At 40.5% G+C, this 21,670-nt stretch overlaps 3 protein-coding genes across 4 annotated transcripts; 2 read left to right on the top strand and 1 right to left on the bottom strand.

Annotated features, from left to right (window-relative positions):
• Positions 1 to 238: 238 nt before the first annotated feature.
• Positions 239 to 2,968, bottom strand: hmox1a (heme oxygenase 1a). The gene is made up of 6 exons (XM_080446143.1): positions 2,863 to 2,968; positions 2,701 to 2,752; positions 2,454 to 2,565; positions 1,589 to 1,804; positions 979 to 1,251; positions 239 to 507 (listed from the first exon to the last, which is right to left on the bottom strand). The coding sequence occupies exons 2-6, from the start codon at positions 2,739 to 2,741 to the stop codon at positions 334 to 336; spliced, it is 816 nt and encodes a 271-aa protein (XP_080302269.1). The 5' UTR covers positions 2,742 to 2,752; positions 2,863 to 2,968; the 3' UTR covers positions 239 to 333.
• Positions 2,969 to 4,083: 1,115 nt separating this feature from the next.
• Positions 4,084 to 13,797, top strand: foxred2 (FAD-dependent oxidoreductase domain containing 2). Of its 2 annotated transcripts, none has more exons than XM_080446418.1 (10): positions 4,084 to 4,261; positions 4,734 to 4,951; positions 5,694 to 5,999; positions 6,752 to 7,003; positions 7,968 to 8,306; positions 9,169 to 9,335; positions 9,749 to 9,914; positions 11,301 to 11,527; positions 13,106 to 13,276; positions 13,539 to 13,797. In XM_080446418.1, exons 2-10 carry the CDS (start codon positions 4,737 to 4,739, stop codon positions 13,769 to 13,771), a joined length of 2,076 nt encoding a protein of 691 aa, XP_080302544.1. In that variant the 5' UTR covers positions 4,084 to 4,261; positions 4,734 to 4,736; the 3' UTR covers positions 13,772 to 13,797. The 2 variants fall into 2 exon arrangements, with proteins under 2 accessions (XP_080302544.1, XP_080302545.1); XM_080446419.1 differs by having other exon boundaries at positions 4,102 to 4,155.
• Positions 13,798 to 15,655: 1,858 nt separating this feature from the next.
• On the top strand, positions 15,656 to 21,642 carry ankrd54 (ankyrin repeat domain 54). The gene is made up of 8 exons (XM_080447259.1): positions 15,656 to 16,505; positions 17,291 to 17,338; positions 17,457 to 17,555; positions 18,208 to 18,279; positions 19,269 to 19,316; positions 19,574 to 19,698; positions 20,636 to 20,743; positions 21,177 to 21,642. Exons 1-8 carry the CDS (start codon positions 16,106 to 16,108, stop codon positions 21,249 to 21,251), a joined length of 975 nt encoding a protein of 324 aa, XP_080303385.1. The 5' UTR covers positions 15,656 to 16,105; the 3' UTR covers positions 21,252 to 21,642.
• Positions 21,643 to 21,670: the final 28 nt, after the last annotated feature.

The following is a 21,670-nucleotide window of genomic DNA, read 5'->3' on the forward strand; positions in this document are numbered from 1 at the left end:
TTTGGGTACAAGAAGATGAGTTGTGGAGACAGGGTTTAATTTGAGTGTTTATTTATAATGTACATACAATATTGATTAAACAACACTCATTTTGATATAAAAAAAGAACTTGGATTTAATCTCAATTCCATTTAATATAACCGTTCTCAGAACTTGGATTGAATCACGATTTGATGTACGGTAGGCTATAACATTTATGTCACAATTTTCTTGCCAGCCAGTTCCAGGAATGGCTTTATTTTTAAGCGTTAGTAAAGTGCTGTAAGTGCAAACAATTGCTTCATTAAGTACATTTTAAGGTTTACAGTTGTGCTGCAGGTTGGTAGTACCTGTCTACAATGCATACATTCCCATTCCTACAGTGGCCAGTGCAACACATAACCCCATGGTGAACTGTACAACCGGTGAAGATGGGATGATGGATGCTGGGAAATTGTGCGTTTTGGCCTTTGGTTGGTTTCCCATTTCCTCTGTGACGGTCAGCATTTTCTGCAAGTCATCAAATACCTTGATTGGGAAGACAATACAAAAAAAACATTCAGCATAAAGCAATTTGATAACATGCGTATACGCAGGAAGGGCTGATAAATGCAACATACATGTTGCATTTATCAGCCCTTCCCCTTTTATATTTACTTCCTCTTTGTTTTTCTCTAGGTTCCCTTTGACTTGAGACCCTTTTATAATTAAAGGCCCGGATTGTTTTGAACATAAATTAGTTGAATATTTAATTTAAATAGGTATTTTATAATCTTGTGCACTTTCAAAGAGTTTGATTTGTAGATAAAAAATTTGCTCTTTATACCTCCATAAATCAGTTTTACTCCAATGTTTACAATGTAAACAAATCTAATACAGCCCCAAAATACAGCAAATCCAGTTTAATCCCTATGTTACATACTGTATAATGTACTAATGTTTATGACATGCCCTAAATAGGGATGCCAGGCTGAAAGTGATAAAACCTCATTCAGTCACCTGGATGTTGAATTCAAAGGCTGCAACAGCCTCTGCCAGCACAGCCTCCCTCTCCTCCTCTGTCAGTTCGATGCTGTTCATTCTGCTGCGGTACAGCTGTTTGAAGCGGGTGGGACTGGTCACACCAGGGAATGAGAAGAATGACACGCCGTCTCCTCCACTCAGCCCCACGGATTTCTGGGTAATCTTCCCCAGCACTTGTCCCCCTGACAGGTCACCAAGGTAACGGGTGTAGGCATGTGCCACGAGCAATGCTGGGTTGTCTTTGCCAATCTGAGAAAAAAAAGTGTAATTAGATGAGTCTCACCTCTTAGTTCTCTCTATACATAGTATGTCTCCTTAAAATGGAATTGATATGAATATTGATATAGAATCACAATGATTCTTGTTGAGGCAAAGGTCACATAAAACACCTAAAATGTTCTTTGTAAACAAAGAAATTCAGTATGGAGCCATTTGGTTCTCTAAAAAGAGTATAATATGAATTGGTCGAGGGATCCACAAAGAAACATTTGAAGTCATGATGTGTGGGTGATTCAACCTTTATCAGTTCCACATATATCACAGTGTCTCTGCTAGAGTGTCCTCTTAGTATTCTTTCAGCACTCACCTGCTGAATTCTCTGTTGATATCTCAGTGTGGCTGCAGGAACGATTATTCTCTTTTTCCACTCTGGTCCAAAGAAGTGCTCCAGATCTCTCTCTAGGGATTCCAGACGGGCTAGTTCCTGGGGGAAGTATATTGGCTCAACAGCTGGGTGCGAGGCATTCCTGTCCATTTCCTGCTCCAGCGCTTTGTAGATCTCATACAGGGAACAGAGAAGGAGCTGTTTTGGAATAGAGAAACACATCTCGTCACTGTTGGGTGGAAAACTTACAGTATATGTCCAAAATCGTTACTTTTCAGGAAATGGAAAAAAGAACCAGTGTTAAAGGGATACTTCACTTTCGGGCCGGGGACACATTTAAAAAAAATATTAAAAATAAATGAAAAAAGTTATGGAAAATTCATGGCCCCCTCACGACACGCAGTGTCCTACTAATGTGTGAGGGGGCCATGAATTTTCCATAACTTTTTTCATTTATTTTTAATATTTTTTTAAAATGTGTCCCCGGCCCGAAAGTGAAGTATCCCTTTAATGGATATTATTTATTATTTAGTCACAAGCTCAATATTTATAAAACCCACAGACAAGAATGAACCGCTTTCACTTTCAAACATTAAAAAAAAAATGCAAATATAGTAGATCTACAAGCTCAGAACTCGTTGCACTTTTGTGACACTCTTGTACTATGAAGTAGGGCATTCATTTACGGGAAAAAAAAACTGTTTAAATATGGTGATACAAGATTTCCACCTGACAGCAATGATTGACAGTACATTAGACTGGTAAGCTTGTTTTCTCTGTCAAACGGATCATTCAGGGGTGTTCTCCTTGTGATGATCTCTACACGATGTGAATCTGCTGAGCTCACCTTGTACTGTGGCAGAGTGATTTGTCCCTTCTGGTAGCTTAACATCAGCTGTGTGTTCTCAGCTCTGATGTGACTATCCTTAGTGGATGCCTTGATCTGCTCTGACAAATCACTGTGGAGAGAGATGGACACTGTTGTGATATATAAAGAAACGTTGAAAACACGAGAACACAGCCTGCATGGGAGCAGGTTGAATGTTCCTAAAAATGTTTCAGCATTTTTTTTTGTATGATGTGAATTACAATACCTGTCAGAGGAATCTGTGTCATTTCTTCTTGCGCTCTTCATTGTCAACAGTTCTGCAAACGATGTCATCATGGTTAATTAATATTTATTAAATACAAATAAGTAAATAGATAGATCAATAACATGCACAGTAACAAACATTATTAATTTAACATTAACTTACCTTTGTCGTAGCCTCAGCAGAATGATTCTTGAAGTGTATCTTGTAAAAGTTGCTCTCCTTGGAGTGTTAACCATCTACTGCCTCTGTGATCTGCTCTCTCTGTTTTATATTCGAGCTGCCGAATGTAATAGGAAGTGTGAGTGCTGACACATCCCTCACATGTCTGAAGCTTAACATGATGAGGCAGTTTCACCACTTTGTGACGAATGAGCTTGAGGAGAAAACATGACAGGGCACAAGTAAAATACTGAGTCACTTTAAGGGCTGTTTTTTTTTTTTTTTTTCTCTGATAATAAATGATACAAACAGAGTTCATTCCATAGTTTGTGGTCCATTACGAAGTTCAAGGTGTTAATCGTTACAATACAGTTGGTGGCAGAATTGCAGTGAAATCATTGAAATTTCTTCTTTTAGATTGATTGATTGAATACTTTATCAGCAGTTTGAAAACAGTAGGCAGTACAATACAAAAACATCAATGCTAAAAGGATAACACTATTCTGTTCTATTATGTTCTATCGTATTGTATTATGTTCTATTACTGTATGTTCTAATCTATTCTATTCAGTTATACTCTTATCCCATCCAAATTTATATTGTATTATTATGTTATATTCTCTTATGCAGTGGTGTAAAGTAACTAAGTACATTTACTCAAGTAGCCTACTATGCTTAAGTACAATTTTGAGCTATATTTTACTTTAGTGGAGTATTTCCAATTTTCAATACTTTTACTTCTACTCCACTAAATCTCTGAGGAAAATGTTGTAATTTTACTCCACTACCTTTATTTGAAAACTTTTGTTACCAGTTACTTTGTAGATTTAGATTTGCATTAGTAAACATACATTAAGCTCTATATATTTCGGCCATTTCTAGAAAAAAATTATACATTTTCAAAACTTAAAATGGGACATTCTGCAAAATGAGTACTTTTACTTTCTGTACTTTAAGTATATTTTGGTGCCTATACCGTTGTACTTTTACTCAAGTAAATTTTGAATTCCGGACTTTTACTTGTAATGGCGTATTTCTACATTGTGGTATTGATACTTTTACTTAAGTTATATTCTATTCTATTCTATTCTATTCTATTCTATTCTATTCTGTTCTAATCTATTCTATTGAGTTCTATCCCTATAGCCACGCCCCCTTTTAATATCCAGCATTTGATTGGTGTTCCTCGGGGCCAGGGGGAAATGGCTCTGCTGGTCTGCTGCTGGTGCTGGTGGAGGGAGGGCGATGTATCATAACTCTATGGTGGAGGGGGATCATCGATCAGCCTTATGAAATGCAAGTATTCGCCAACATGTAGATTCTCTTCTCTGACGAAATTTTCTTCTACAGCCAAATGTTAAACCACTGGATTTTGGGAGAGAGGAATAGACTGCAGTAAAAGGTAAGTGCACAGTGTTCTCAAACTCACATCTGGTTTCATCCTCAAACATGTTCATGTCGGATCAGGAGTTTAATGAGTTTGATCCTCGCCAGTTTGGACTTGCTGTTTTTACGTATCACACCACATTCAACTGATAATACTGTGATAGTTGTACTGAACGCTGATTCTAGCTGGGTTGGTCCTGTGGTTTATTGGGTTTTGAAGACATAATGCGGGCATGAATCATCTACAGTACGATCGAGTCTTGCATACCGACAGATCAAAATTAATTAGGCCCTTTTGTAGCAGTGTGTTCAACCCATAGTCCATAGCTCATGTTGGCAGGTAATGTATATATGAAAACGCTTCGCCATTGGCTCCCAAATACAGCATGAGGAATTCTATTCGATTGTGCAGATGTTGTAGATTCAACATGTCCATTTGTCCATGTCCCACTCTCATGCCTATCTTGTCCCTCGTCCTGTTATTACAGGTTATGGATTCAGGCTTCCTCCTCTTCCACCTTCTGGTCATCCTTGGCCTGGTCCACTGTTCTTCAAGCCAGCACCAACACAACAGCACTCATCACTATGACTACTGTGTCCTTGGAGGAGGGCCAGCTGGTCTGCAGATGGGACATTTTCTGTCCAAGGCTCAGAGAGATTATGTCATATTGGAGAGAAACTTTGAACCGGGCAGTTTCTTCAAAATGTAGGTGTCAAAACAACATCATATAATGTAATTTTGTGAATAGGAACAATCGGCTTGTGAGATCAGGATAGTGTCATCCCAAGTGCCCAAAAGTCTTATTTTGATGCTTGAGTGTGTACTAACAACTTAAACCTTCTATACATACATAGTAAACTAATAGTTAATTGACCAGGTTCTGCTCTGTAGGTACTCCCCTCTTCTCCAAATGTCTTTGCCGAAAATAGCCGACCTACAAGCTCACAACACATCATGTTGCCTTGTGAGCTTGTAGATTGGCTTTTTTTTGGCCAACATTCACCCCAGAATCGGGATACTAGCCAGAGTTCAACGGTCTCAGTCACTTCTAACACACTTCATCCACTCAATATTATATGTATTGCCCCAATCACAGACCTAGTCTAGATCTTCAATCAGGCGAGGAAAAACTCCCAAGAAAGAAAACCTTGACGGGAATAGGAAAGGAAGAAACTTTGGGAAAGGCCATAAAAGAGGGGAGCGCCTTCCAGGTCGTACATGTGCAGTAGGTGCCAAGTGACTGAGCAATATTCAAATCAAAACAAACAACAAAACGATCAATTATCCATACCAGTAAAGTGATAATAATGACAATACATTATACACAATAGTACAAGAAGTAATAAATAAAAACACAATGAGGGATATCAAAGGGTCAAGTGCTAAAACATGGTGATCTGACACAGGTCAGTTGAGAGCTTTATCTATTGTTCTGTTTTGTACAAAGATATCCCAGACACAGGAAGCTGATTAGTATCAACAAGATCTACACAGGGAGGCGGAACCGAGAGTTCAACCTGCGTCACGATTGGAACTCTCTGCTGAGTGACAGGCCTGACCTCCTCTTGCAACGAGTGAGCCAGGAGCTGTACCCAGCGGCAGACGCGTTTCTCCGCTACCTGTCCATGTTTGTGAAAGAGCTGGGGCTGAGGGTCCACTACGGCGTGGACATTGGCAAGGTCAGAGCATCGCTGTCACCTAGAGGCCGGATATACACACTGACTGATCAGCGTGGCCTGGACTATACATGCAGGTATTTAGCATGTCCAAATGAAACCTTTTAGATAAATGGTTCTCAAACATTTTCATGTGAAGAACAACCAAATTGATATTTATTTGGCTGCGAACTCCATCTGAAAAGATTTTGTGCCAGATACCTCAGAGAATATTTGTGGTGTTAAGATTTTTCTAAATTATTCAATTTGTTTTCACAATTATTCTAGATTTTCTGAAAATAGCAGATCTACAAGCTCACAACATGACCTCAGTCTGAGGAAGATCAAGGTAGCTCAATATGTCACCTGTGTAGCCAGATCCAGTGTGCAGATTCTACTTCATTATTTTGGGTATCTGTGGTCAAATACAGAACTCAGGTAGGGCAGTGATGCCTTTGGCTTGGCTTGGCTGGGCTTGCCAATGAACAGGGGTGGGAAGAAAGAGATTACTGGTGTGTTCTTGTTGCTGCATTAGTGACCCCTGCTGGCTGGTCAGGGTGGGGAACTGGGGGAGATGATGTAAGCTGTGTCCCTTACACTCTGCTGATGTAATTCCTTGCTGTCAGGTGAAAATTAGCAGCTGGTCACTCCATCCATGTGTATTAGAGGAGGTCTACACCCTTGTCAGACCAACAGTAGTTTTTTGCATTGATAGACACACCAGTACACATGGGGAATTGGCATTTCCCATGTGAATGAATTAATTGGGGAGAAAATAGGGGAGAAATTAAAAAAACTAAAAACAAGAGGTTGCATACTTTCATTTGACTTAGCTTTTTCTCTCTCCCAGGGTCCTCCTGGTGTCAACAGGGCTGTGGGACCCACAGAAGGTTCAGTTTGTTGGTTCTGACCTAACTGAGGGTTATGAGTCCATCTCTACAGATCCCGAGGACTACAAAGACCAAGCAGTACTGATTCTGGGCAAAGGAAACTCTGCATTTGAAACGGCCCAGAGCATACTGGGCAGAGCAAGCCGAATCCACCTCTACAGCCCCAGTCCTGTTCGACTGGCCTGGCAAACACATTATGTTGGAGATCTCAGGTACTTTGCAATTGGTGGATTGAATAGTTTTAGTGGTGGGGCTCTAAAGCCTATTTTATGCTTAGTTATGTGCCTGGTGTCGCGCACAGAAAATAGCCGGTCTACAAGCTCGACACGTTAGCTTGTAGATCGTCTATTTTCGGTGTGTGACACCTGTATGCAACCAAGTATAACTTAGGTTTAAGGATGGCGAGCACCGTCAGTATGTCTGTCATCCGTTGGTCTGTCCGTGCACCTTCATGAGCCCCAGAGAATGACTGCTACTGATTTTGGTGAACCAATGTTCTAGTGCCACCATTAGGCCAAACTCTCCATAAAAATGTCAAAATGTACATGATGCATGAGGCATTTAGCAAGAATGAACCATACTCAGTTTAGTGGCCGCATGGCCTTTCCTGTAGCGCCACCCTTTGGCCAAACTTTCCACTTGCACACAAGTTGTCTCAAATTTGAATTGGAAGATTGCCATGAAACCTTCTAATTGTATTCATGCTCCCTGGAGCAACGTTTCCTCTAGTGCCATCCCCAAAATGCCAAATTGTCTGATTTGTACACAAGATATCTCATAATCTTTTAGGCAGATTGCAGGATGAACCTACAGATTTTGGTGTCCCCATAGAGTTTCCTCTAACAGCACGTCCTCAAGGAGCTGCTTGTGGAGCTTTCAGACTCTGTCTCGTTATTATTTTCATATTATTCTACTGGATTTTAATGTTCTTCCTGTTATTCAATGTGTTATACAGTATGCATCTCCCTTAACAACGGCAAGGCATTATTTCTAATATGTAAACCACACTTGGGTTAGGAATTTTCTTATGGTGCTGTGACGACCCAAAAATAGAACAATTTAACACTTACAGGAGTACATACAAAAGTACAAAGCATGTGGTCTTACAGGACTCACTGAAGTGTGCTGACAGGCCTTTCCTCTTTGACTTGTCAAATTGACCTATTTTCCCCTCAGAGCCGTGAACAATGAGCTGTTGGACACATACCAGCTCAAGTCCCTTGATGGGCTGGCAGAGGGAGCCCTGGAGGACATCGCCATCGTCCAGCGGAGAGACGATGAAAAGGTGAGATCGGGCAGAAAGAAGGGCCAGACGAGGTCTGGCGGGAAGAAGAAGAGCAACCAGTTGTACCTGACGCTGGCTGAGCTCCTGGACGGCCCAGAGGAGAGGAACGGCTCCAGGGTGACGTCGGCCAACCTGCCAGCTTATCATAGCGACAACTTCTCCCTGCGTCAACCCTATGACCGCGTCATCCGATGCCTGGGCTTCCGTTTCAACTTCACCATATTTGATGGGTACGAAGGTTAAGAGAGTTTGAACGTGTCAAATTCTGTATTTTATTTACACCGAGATGGACCTAGAGCATCGGCTGTTAAGCAGGGGGCCCAAAAGCAGGTTGTGAGTTGTTCGGATGGCTTTGCTGCCAAAAAAACATTTTAAAAGACAAATGCTGTGTTGCTTAATACATTGGGTCTTGACTTCATGGCCGGTGTAAAGTTCGGGTCCCAATCTAAAAGCTAGTCCTGTAAAGAAATATTTAAAAAGCCACATTTTATAGTCTTAAGTTGGACACTTGAATTTTATGACATTGTTCCTAATAATATAATATGACATTATTTCCTAATAGGCCTGTCCCCGACTAAGGATTTGTTTAGTCGACTCTAATTGGCCACTAATTGCCAATAGTCGACTAATAAAACAATAATACAAAAAATATATATATATATATATATTTTTTTTTTTTGGGCCAAAATACATTTTATTTCAAAGGGCCAAGTCTATACAGTTTGTTTTGTCTCCAGCAGAGTTTCTAGTGTCTCTATCTCTCTCTGGAAGAGGTTGCACATGAACTCTGCAGCCGCACTGAGGCGCTCCAACACAAACAATACCAATACAAAGACGAGGAATAAGAAGAATAAAGTGGAAGTTACGTGTGGTTGCAGGTGTAGACTTGGCCAAAAAACAATTTAAAACATTTTTGGCCCTTTAAAAAAAAAAAAAAAAAAAAACCTTTTTTTTTTTTTTTCTTCTTTTTTTTCCGACTAGAGTCGACTAAGAGACACTTAGTCGACTCGGACCCCCCGCGACTAACCAGTCGACTAGTCGACTTAGTCGAGGTCAGGCCTATTTCCTAATAATGCTGATTATCTCCCCAAGCTCTGCCTGTCCGCCCAGCAGCGAGGGAGCCAGAGGCCGGTTGCCAGGGGTGACGGCCTGGTATGAGGGGCGCGGCACCCCAGGCCTGTTTGTGTTGGGGACAGCCGCCCACTCCAGAGACTACCGTACATCAGCTGGGGGGTTCATCCATGGATTCCGTTACACAGGTAACACCCCACAAAATGGCTACTTTTGTTTAGGGTTATGCAAAGATGCTGGAAATACTTGCATATGCTTGAATTTCCATATGTAATTGCATGTAAAGGTCACACGTTTGAATTCTGAATAGCTTACCGGAAAAAGTTTTTTTAATTTGGGAAGGTAACTCGTAGGTCTCTTAGAAGGTAAGGTAAATCATTGTTGCATACATTATTTTATGTTTATATTGTTCATAATTGCCTATAACATAGTAATACATGAATACAATACATTCAGTATGGCTAATGAATTAGATGGCACTCTGGTGGACCACTGAAACTGTAAAGTGCTGGAAAAATGTATCTCTCTCTCACTTGAGAAAGAGATACAGTATTGTGCTATTTGATGTACAGCTCACATCTACATCCATGTTTTACCACAGTGCGGGCAGTGCATCGTGTACTTGAGCAGCGTTACCATAGCAACCTGTGGCCTTTCACTAAACTGTTGACCACTCAGCTACAGTCGTGGATTCTGAAGCGGGTCAATGAAGCCTCTGGACCATACCAAATGTTTGGCGTGTTGGGAGACGTCATACTTCTTAAAGGGTAAGTGGATATTGTTCTGAGGTCGTCATGTAAACACAAGAAGCAACATGGGGATGTCTGTAGTGAAAAGTTTGAACAAGAAATAGCGGCGTGTTATATGCTTTTAAGCAGAGCTTCTAGTTTCTGTTAATGCAATAAATACAGCGGGGAGCTTATTTACTGCACTTCTGGACTATTTCTAGACTATAAAAAGCCAAATGACGAACACCAAAAACAAGCAAAAGATTATACTTTATATAACTTATTCTGTACCTACAACAAGCACAGTCTAACACATAAACCCACACAGAGGGTTGAGAATGATTAGCTGATTATAATTACCGTGGCGCAGTGGTTAAGTGCCTGCCCACCACCACGGAGGTTGTGGGTTCCAATCCACCGTGGTGCATCCGGCTTTGTCGAGGGTCTATACGAACACAATTGGCCTGGAAGCCAGGCGGCGAGGGTGATATTTGTCACTGCGCGTAATCCTACGGGCTGGGGCGGCACATGTCAGCAGGGAGTGTTGGGCGGGAGGAGTAGGACGAAGACTCTACATCCTCCCGGTAGGGGCTCCTCACTGGCAGGTGAGTCAGTAGGATACAACAGCAGTGACAGTACACAAATTTGAAATGTGTGTGGGTAGGAATCAATTGGCATACAACTAAATTGGGGAGAAAAAGCACCCCAAAAAAATAAGCTAATAATAACAACTACAGCATCAACATAGATACTGTATGAACTAAGCAATGTGTGTATTTCTCATTTGTATTGGTACAGTTACTGTAGGACACAAGCAAGGGTATTGAGGATAGCTACCTAGCTAAATATAGAGGTAGCTACTAGCCAGTTTTAGTTAATCTAGTGTAGTTGTTCCCATGGTTCCTTGAGGGGGTTATATGGAGTATCCAGCTAAACTATTGATTGTTAATATTCACCATTTATTACACAAGTAAAACACAATTATTACATGTACAAGTAGAGTACATACAACAATGACAATGAATATTTGATCAGAGTTACACCACACACACACACACACACACACACACACACACAGCTGGCACTCACACACTAAAAGGAACCTTTGATTATATGGCTCCAGAAAAACAATCACGCAAATGTCGCTATTAATTTTTTTTTTTATTATTATTATTTTTATTTTTTCTTCCAATATGAAATAATTACCAAGGTCAGGATCTTGATGACCTCATAGTGTAGCAGCTGGTTACAGCCATGGTTACATTCAGGGAAGGTAGTGTGTCACGTACCAAAAGTAGGTCACAGTGACTCTAAAAACTCAATCACAATCACAGCTTCACCCTGTGGGGTATTATGGATTGTCCTGCAAAACTTTCCCTTGTTCCATGGCATGTTTTGACTCGTCCTTCTCTCCTCGCCCCTCAGCTCTCACTGTGAATATTTGGAGGAGTTCCCCTTACAAGCCCTGCCTCAGTTCTCAACTCTCTCTGGCCACAAGGTGTCCAGGCATGGGCTGCTGGTTCTGGTCATGCAGTATGGGCTGAACCGCACAGACTTTCTGGGGCAGGGGAGAGCAGAGTCAGAGTGGACCCGAGCATGGAGGTCCAACTTCCTGCACCCTGTGTTGTACTACTATGACAGCCTTCCTACTGGTACATATGAGTCAAGGTTTCTGTTAGCCGGTATATATCGGCCATTGACGGATACACATTTCATAGCATTTCTATGAAATGCTGTGTTATTATATTATTATTATTTGGATATCGTAACACAACATTGCAATTTTTTTAAACAATTATAATTATATTTAAAGTTTTTTTTATTGATCCCGACAGCCTGCTGCCTAGTTGCGCTGCAGTTATCGGAACTTAGATCAGCCTATTCGTCGCATGATGGAGTCGCACGCCAGATATAACAGACCTGCAAGCTCACAACACGATGTGCGTTGTGAGCTTGCAGGTCTGCTATTTTTTATGTGCAACACCATCATGCGATGAAGCATAGATCAGGCTTCACACAGCTGCGTTTCTCTCCTCCTGATCAGCGCCGCTGGCGCCGAGTAGAGGTCTTCTTGGTTCACTCGGGCATTAAACATGATAAACAGAGCCTAATATAGAATCTGAACCAACCCAGACCCAAATGACAATGATAAAACAGGGACCCGAGCTCGTATGGGTCGTGGATATTACAACCATGCACAGTGACTGCAATGGAGAGAGTGGTGGAATAACTTGGTGACACATTGCAGTAGGCAAGTTTACTACCTTCCTTGCCACCATGAACTAAACGTAACGGTAATAAAACAAAACAAAAGCTGATGATGTAAGTTACTGCGTATTAAGGTGAACGAGATGTAAAGCCACAAATATTCAGCCTACTTTATACGACGGCGTCGTGCAGGCTGTTCACTCATCCAGCATCCGCCCTCCTGACTTTAATTCTGTCCTTTTTGGCAAGCGACACCTGCATGATGTAGATACAGTATGCTTTAGGAAACTATTAACACAGGAACAGATTGCATCTGTGATAAAGTGTAAAGATGTGCAGCGCTAATGTAACAAGGTGTAATGATCAGTTGGGTGGTTCACTGCACAGGCACGTATCTGTGACGTTTATTATATCATGGTCGATAAAGTTATTCTTTGACTGATAAAATATAATCTTTCCGGTCACGGTGGCCGGCCCAAATATTGCTTAGCGTAAACCCTGGTATAAGTATGTTTTTGTTTTTAAACAGATGTTCAATGTGGCTGTGTAGTTATAATTCTGTAAATACATGATAGTGCTGTGAGAGAGAATCATGGCTGCAACTAACCAGTATTTTCATCATAAATTGATCAGTCAATTATTTTTCGATTAGTCCACTAATCTTTGATTAATATAGGCAACAAATTATTTTCAAATGAAGTAATAAAGTACAAAACGGTACATTTTATCTGAACGCAAACAGACATCTTGAAATGGCTTAATGCCCCAGTCAAAAACTGTCATTGGTTAATGCATGAGTCAAAGATATTAATTAATTTTATGAAAAAAATATTCTAGACATCAATTCATTATATATTTTATATCGCACAAAATAAATATTTACGATACAACATTAAACCAATGATTTGCTCACTTTAGTTTTATCCAGTGAATCCTCTGTCAAACGATTAATTAATTATTCGATTATTCGTTACTACTAATATGAATATATTTTGGTTTTGAATCTGTATTTATTCCAATAGAGAGTGAAATGAGGCACCGACCCTCTGGTTGGCCATTGCCACGGCCCAAGGCAGTGCACCACATGATTGAGGACTTCCTGACAGAGTGGGACGGTCCCATCTCCCACAGCCAGCCACTGCGACGCTTTCTGGAACACTGTGTCCACACTGACCTCAGGGCCTTCTATGCAGGTAGCGCAGCACGTCACCCGTCACTGGATGTCCAGACATGCCCTTTTGATACACTGCTTGTTTCTATGTTCATATTTATATGCACATTAAACATCTCAACTTATTTAGATGATTTATACGACGTACGTATCTGCCACAATTCCTTACATATGTACAGTGTTATTTCTTCATCCATGTGACTGTTGGTCAACCTCTGGTTACATTATTATTGTGGACATAAATATTGATGTAAATCATTCCTGTTTTTCTCTGTGACTCTTAGAGTCATGTTTCCGCCTATCGCTGACCCATCACAAGCCACCTCTGTTTTGCCGCCAAGGATATCTGAAGAAGCAGGGCGTCGTTGGCACCAGACAGCTGTGGCAGCATGCCCGTGATGCTGGACTGATGTCTGCACAGCAGGAATCTCAATTCTCTAAGTCTGACCCCTCATTCCCCCATTTCCTGACGCGAGCTGGAGCCTCTGTCTCTTCAGGACTGAAACTTGATTTCTGATTGCTTTAAACAAGTCTTAAAACATAGTATACTATGCCACTGAGTGACCTTTTTTAATGTCCATTGGACTCTACCTCTGATGTGCATGTTAACTCACCTCATAATGCCAAATATTTTGGTTGAGAAACCACCGTAAGTCAATGGATAGCTGCCATGGCCCATGAAAGTTCAGAGGTTATTACTAATGAAATATCTGTATATGTTAAAGTGTACTTTTCTTCTTCTTCTTTTTTTTACATGACAGCATACATTTGAATGTTTATGTATATTATATAGGTGGATGGGTGGGATTTCTTTATGTGAAAAGCTGTTGATTATGCACTATTTATTTTTTATAATATATATATATATATAGAGAGAATTTCTGACTTTTTCTGTTTAGCAGGCATCAAAGAAAGGTGCCAGATTGTGTGTTAATTACTGTATGGTAAATGGAATTACCTCTTTAGACTGAGTATGTGTGTAGTGCACAACAGTTACTATTCCAGCAAAGGGGCCATCTGATTGGTTGCCTGGTTGCGTTGATGTTATTGGATCAGAGTGAATGAACAACGTGGTGTCTGATTGGTCGTCATTATTGTTGGAGGTTGTTGATCGTACAATAGGTGTGCCTTTTACTCATTTTAGTCGATGAAATCAGTGTTGCCATGTCGGCTTATTATAAGCGACTTTGGGCTTCTTTTCTGTAAAGTTGCTTGTAAAAATTGGTGGTTGCGGTTTTTGGGCTTGTTTCTTAATTGTACTTGCTTATTTAGGCTTGCTTCCAAATGTTTAAACATTTATTTAAACCAGTGGTTCTCAAATATTTTCATGAAATGTTTTGTGCCAGGGAGCATCTGTGTTGTTAGAATGTTTAACAAATATTCCAATTATTCCACATTTTATTGTAAGTTTTTGAAAATAGCAGATATACAAGCTGTTGTGCGCTTGTAGATCTGCTATTTTTAAATAGCCGATGCATAGGTTTTTTTAAAGAGCTCATGTGGCTTCTTTCTGGCTTGTTTTCCTAGACCTGGTTGCTTATTTCTCTCATGAAATATGGCAACACTGTATGAAATGTAAAATAGGGGACATTTTGATTCGAGATTAAATACATCTCGAAATGTAAAAAAGTAGGTAAACAGTGCGGGAAGGACAGCTGTGTGTGTGTTTACATGCCATGCAGCAGACAGTGGACACTAAAAGCTTCCAAGTTGTAACTGGTGGACACCATTTACGGTTTTGTTTCAGGGTTGCCATGTCCGCTTATTCCAAGCAACTTTGGGCTTATTTTTCTGTGTAGTTGCTTGTAAATATTGGTGGGTTGCGGTTTTTGGGGCTTGTTTCGAAAGTAAGTGTAGTTGCTTATTTGGGATTGTTTCCTAAATGTTGTTTAAACCAGTGGTTCTCAAACATTTTCAAGTCAAGGACCCCAAAATTAATATGCATTTGTCCTGCGTATCCCCAGGACATAGCTTTGGTCCATAGCGTTAAAGAATTTCACACACCCGCGGTAGCGCAGGCTGCGCAGCCTCTCGTCTGTAGTAAAACAATACAAAATACACCTTCGCTACTCACCAAAACTAAGACGGTTTTAAGATATTGAAAGCCTATTTTCCTTAGTGGGAACACTCGGAGCCCCCCACCCCACGTCTAAAATACAATTTTTTGGCAGAAAATAAAATGTTTCACCGGAAGGAAAAAAATGTTTTAGTTACTCCACTGCGCCCTCTACAGGTCTGGTTAATGGAATTTTTCTATTGACTAGATTTTTACTTCCGGTGAAATATTTTCTTTTCTGGCCAAAAAGTGCATTTTAGACGTGAGGTAGGGGGCTCCGAGTGTTCCCACTAAGGACAGTAGGCTTTCAACATCTTAAACCCGTTTTTGTTTTGGTGAGTAGCAAAAGTGTGTTTTTTATTTTTACTAAAGACGTAGCCTGCACTACCGGGGGTGTGCGGGCAACGTATCGAAAGTACCATAGCGTGAAGGAGAACTCCTTCAAACGCTATGGACCAGACACCAGAGCTGCAGGGACCCCATACAAGAGTTGTGTTGTTTTTCAAAAATATTCCACAAATTTTCAAATTTTCTTCCAAGATTTTTCTTTTTTAAATAGATCTACAAGCTCACATGTAGATCGGCTATTTTCAAATAGCCAACGTATTATGTTTAAAGGGCGAAGGCCGGGCTCGCTTCTTTGGGCTTGTTTTCAAAGACCTGGTTGCTTGTTTCTCTCACGAACCCTGGCAACCTGTTTGTTTCCTTTTGGACTGAGAGCAAGAGCAGGAACCATATGCAAACACAGCCGCCTAAAGTCTGAAAACACATTCTATACATATGTTTCGGTAAAACATGGACGGGTGGAGCCCGATTGTCGGAACGGCTTCAGATCATGACCGATCCAGCTCCGAGGGGGAGTACATGGTGGAGAGCGAAGCTCCCAATGAACCGGAGCAGCAACAGAACAGTAACGAGGAGAGATCTGATGGGGCCACCGCTACTACGGTCGGGTTCGGGATGAGTGGGATCGGGGAGGGGAACGTCATACTCGGTCGAACCGCCGGGAAGACGGCCGATCAGGAGCTTCGATACCTGCATTTATTATGGGAACCGACGAGTCGACCTGAACCGGGCGCTGCTGGTGTCGCCAGCAGTAAACTGGGGAAGATGACAGGGAGCAGCAGAGCCAGGAGACATGGTGGTAGAGCTGTACGGAGCCAGATGGGCTCTTGCCCCTATCAAGATATCTATGGTAAATAGGAGGGGAATTAATCCGTTGCAGTCTCTCTCAGTGGTGGAAGAAGTACTCACATTTTGTAGTTAAGTAAAAGTACCAATACCACAATGTAGAAATACTCTGTTACAAGGTGTTGAAAATGTACTGTAATTGTAAAGTACAAAAGTATTCGCATTAAAATATACAGATGCTGATAAGTTATCCATAACATGCACACTCCTTTGCCACATTTATATACATTTGTATACAACCCTTAAAAAGAAATTACAACCTCCTGACCAACTGAATTTGTCAACCACTTGAAACAGCCTGGCTTTAATAAGGGCTAAAATCAAACCAATCGTAACCAATACAAGTAGAGTGTATTTGAACGTTTGTATTTGCACATTGTTCTAAACTTGCCTGCTTTACCGTTCTCCTGTCCAGGGACTACTGAGGAAATCATGCTTTGTAGATTCTGTAAGAGTTATGTAATTATCCATGGCCCTGTAAAATAAACCAATACAATAAATAATGAAAATATGTAAAAGTGTGCCATTTGTTGTTCAGGTATTTAACCACTTTTGACCTGGCATTCCTATTTTGGGCATGTCATTGTCAACATTCTAAAAAAACTTCAAAACCAAAATATCGAAAAGTGTGTAGTGAAATCTAGCTCACAACACCGTGATGCATCGTGATGCTTCTGAGCTTGTAGACTGGCTATTTCCACGTGACAGTCATACAACAAAGTAAAAAAATAGGGTGGTTGTTAAGTTGTGTTTTAGAGAGAATTGACTTTGCATGTCTCACCCCTGCAGCTATGAAAAGACTGAGAGAGGCAGCCAATGGCAACGACATCGATACAGGTACGAGATTTACCTGCTGGCCAAGTCATTGGAAAGACATTGAAACAATAGAACTCTTGGGTTTTAAAAAAAAATAAACCCTTTTATTGAATATATTCATATTATTATGCTCTTGCAGTGCGAAAGCTTCTACAAGACAACATTGACCCCTGTGCTGCAGATGACAAGGGAAGAACAGCCCTCCACTTCTCCTCCTGCAATGGAAATGAGAGCATAGGTTGGTCAGCTTCTCTAATAACCTGGACAATGGACATTGATTAACTTTGCTCTTAGTTTTAAAAGATGTCTGCATATTAATGCAGAATCTCTAGGCAAGGAACAATATTTTTGGAGTTGGAAGTGTTCTTGTTTCCGTTTGTAGTCCGAGTAGTATTGACCAATCAAGATTGAGCAGGCTTTGGTGATGCAAGGTTTACATCCAGGTAAACAATCTGTGGAGAGCAAAAAAGGCAGAGTGCATTTCCCAAAATACAGTCTTGACTCGAAATCTGCTCAACACCAATCACTGTTTGATGAACTGTTTGGGTTGTAAACTGTCTACTTGTAATACAATCTGGTCATACACATCGTCTCTCAACTAATAACATACGGAAGCCTCCAGAGGCTAAATCTTCGTTAGACGACAGCTGATAGATTCCGAATTATATTACTTTCATTATATTATTGTCCCATGCCCATGTTCTTGTAGTTTACCTTTTATTGTGTACTTAATTTGCCCTACTACAGTAGGTCATTCCTTCCTTTTAAAATGTCTCTACCCCCTCCAGGTCTTAGCATTGGCTTTCTGTTTACTTCTACTACTAATGATGTTGTTTACTAGCATGAGGTAAAGTGTAACAACTGATCTCTGTCCTGTTTTGTTGGTCTAGTGCAACTGCTGCTGAGCCACGGTGCTGACCCCAACCAGCGAGATGGTCTGGGCAACACCCCTCTCCACCTGGGTATGACAGATCATTAACAACTCATGGCTCTGTATGGAATGGAGCACAGTCATGAATATCACAACACTTTTACTTCCACAACCGCTATAGGAAAACACCTGTTAATTTGAAGAGTCAGGGTATGGAACTGGTTCTTGCTTGAGGGGGTTCCTTGGGGGGTACCGCATCAAAGTGATTGATAGAAATCAAATGGACCCCAAATGAACACAGAGGATTTTACAGTGAGGATTGGGGTCCCAGAGATAAAAATCTTATCACTTGGTGGTCTGGCCTAATGCATATTTATTAACGTTTTCAGCACCCAGGCTCTTCCTCAGACTTCTGAAGTGTGCTCGAAACGTTACTCACTCAATAAATACTGCAAACAAGAGTTATTTGATGTGCAGATTTTATAATAATAATAATAAATCATATTTATATAGCGCTTTTCTAAGAGTCGCTTAACTTAAAAAACAAAAAAAGATATATATTCTTTCTTACATGGCGAACCCTTGTTTTTGATCTAGCACCCTGCCTAGTACGTCTGCGATGTGTGTCTTTTGCAGTTTTTCTCATCCTGATATTTTTGCTCCAATCTCTGAGCCCATTGGCCAGTTGTTTTTTTTATTTTTATGTATGACGATTTAGCTAAATCATCTGCTGTAATAGAAAAAACAAAAACTGATGGGTACTGAGATAGTTTTTGCTCTGACGTTGTGTTTAACTGTGGCCACCTGTCCTCCTTATTGTGGGTTCTTGGAATGTTGGTGGTCAAGGAATTAAAGCTAATTACTTTGTACAATGAAAGCACATTACAATGTTAGAGAAAAGTTGCATTCGCTGTATTTTCTTTTTTCTGTGTCAGAGTGTCAGCTAATAGACTCAACAGATACAACCCTTTCTTGTTCATTGATGCTCAAATGCGGTGCAGTTTTTAGAACAGTTTGAGACATCAACGAGGTGACCATTGTGGTAACATGATTCATTTCTGTCTGTGTGTCTGTCTGAAGCGGCCTGTACCAACCATGTGCCTGTAATCACCACGTTGCTGAGAGGAGGTGAGAATGTTGGATAAGACTATTATATACATGCTGAATTCTAAATTGAACCCAACTTCCCTATTCTGGGGTAAACATTAGGCAAAAATAGCCACTTTGAAAGCTCACCTATTTTTGGTGAAGATATTTGGTAATAAAAAAGTCTATAGCCCTGGGGGACCCGGTCAACTAAATATATAGGGTTTAAGTGGTTAACCATGTACTAATGTAAATGTCCTCAGAGAATATCATATCCCTGATGTAATGTTACTGTGCAGGAGCACGCGTGGACGCCCTGGATCGAGCAGGGAGGACCCCACTACACCTGGCCCGCTCCAAGCTTAACATCCTGCAGGAGGGAGACTCGCGGAGCTTAGAAACTCTTAGAGGGGAAGTTACACAGGTAAAATGAGTTGAGCCTGATTTATATTAGAATAGAATAGAATAGACTTTATTTGCCATTTGCACAAGTGCATAGGACATTTTGGAGCTCAGCTCCCAGGGTCAGCATTTTAAAAAGAAGACAGAAAATACAGAGAAAACATACAATACATCCGACAATCCTACATATATCCTACCACACTCCCCAAAGACAAATATCAAATATAATAAATAAGCACGTCATAGTCTAAAAAACAGTGCAAATAGTGGTGCAATTCATCTTATCATGATCTGTCCTAATTTAGTTCATCTGCTCTGATTCAGTTCATCTGTCATATTGACTACCGTCCCTAATATTCCCCTGTGCATTGGTGTCGTGTGCCGAAAAAACAGATCTACAACCTCACAACATGTTAGATCACAAGCTTATAGATCAGGCATGCAACAAAGTATAACATATTAAACATTAGACTCTTCTGAAACTAGCCTGAAGAAACATGTGCTGATAAATTCTGATCTTTGTTTCTACCATTCCCTAATTTTTGGATGAGGAATTGTGAGGGGATGAAGAGGAGGTATATTGATTTATTGATGGATTTGGGAAATGGGTTTGTGCCAGATTCTAGTATACAGATACAGAATTAATAGAAGGGAGAAGGTAAGTCATAACAAAATAAATATCCTGGCAAAAGTTACATAAACCTCCATTTGCAAACTCAGACTGGACATAAATAAAGCACATGCAATCACATTGTGTCTATTAGAAGCGGCAAGTATTTGTTGAGGATATGCATTTGCAGAATATGTAAGCATGTATGCAATTTCACATGGATCGTCAAAAGTGTGCATGTTATTAGTTCAAACCATAGAGGGAATGTACTATATAAGCAAAATGAGCACGTGTTGATGTCTGACACGGAGAGCTTTGCTAAAACTTCCTGTCTGTCCTCTGCTTACAGATTATTCAAATGCTGAGGGAGTACCTGAACCTCATGGGGCAGAGTGAAGCCAGAGAGAGACTGGATCACATCTCCACACAGCTGCAGCACACACGCACCAAAGAACAGGTACGTAAACACTCACACTCATCAACACACACCTTGTCACTGTTGGGCAGAAACCTTGTATGTTCCAATGGATCCAGTGTAATTATTATTTAGTCACATCACATCACTCTTGTTAATACTTTTCATTGGGTAAATATTTATAAAACCCACAGACAGACCTAACCACTTTCAACCTGGCTTCCCTATGTTGGGCATGTGATTTAAAAAGAAATAGCAGATCTACAAGCTCACAAAGCATAACGATGTGACGCATGGTGAGCTTGTAGATTTAGCTATTTTTGTATGACGAATTATAAAATAGGGCATTTACATTCATTTATGAAAAACAAAAAATATGAAATATGGGAAATTGAGGATACAAGGCTTCTGTGATACAAGTCCAAATATGTATTTAAATACGTGTATTTTTCACCAAGTTACTTTTCTTTTTCAGGTGGATGAGGTGACAGATTTATTGGCCAGCTTCACATCACTCAGTCTACAGAAGCAGAATCTGGGGGATAGGTAGTGGGTGTATACTACTGTGTGTGTGTGTGTGTGTGTGTGTGTGTGTGTGTGTGTGTGTGTGTGAGTGAGAGAGTGAGAGTGAGAGAGAGTGATAAAATTGTGTCTTTGCAGAGAAATTATACATTTGCCAATGATTATGAGCAAAGTCATGTGTTGAAACATTCTGAAATCATTCAAAGGTATATTGACTGAGTTGTACTGGTTTCCCTTTCAACGATGTCTTTCTGTATCATTCTGCCTTTCTCTCTTACCTTGCATGAAATGTCCATATGTGAGCCGTGCTGTAAAAATGATTACGTTTATTGTTGTAAATGGATATATCTGATTAAAATCAATGAGTTAATAATTTTGTGAATTTTGTGAAATACTTGTCCTGTTTTCTTTGCCTATCCACGCTTAGAACACATTTGTACATTGACG

The sequence above is a fragment of the Gymnoscopelus braueri genome (genome assembly GCF_963280865.1).
Source record: "Gymnoscopelus braueri genome assembly, chromosome: 13".
In the NCBI taxonomy this organism is placed as follows: Eukaryota; Metazoa; Chordata; class Actinopteri; order Myctophiformes; family Myctophidae; genus Gymnoscopelus; species Gymnoscopelus braueri.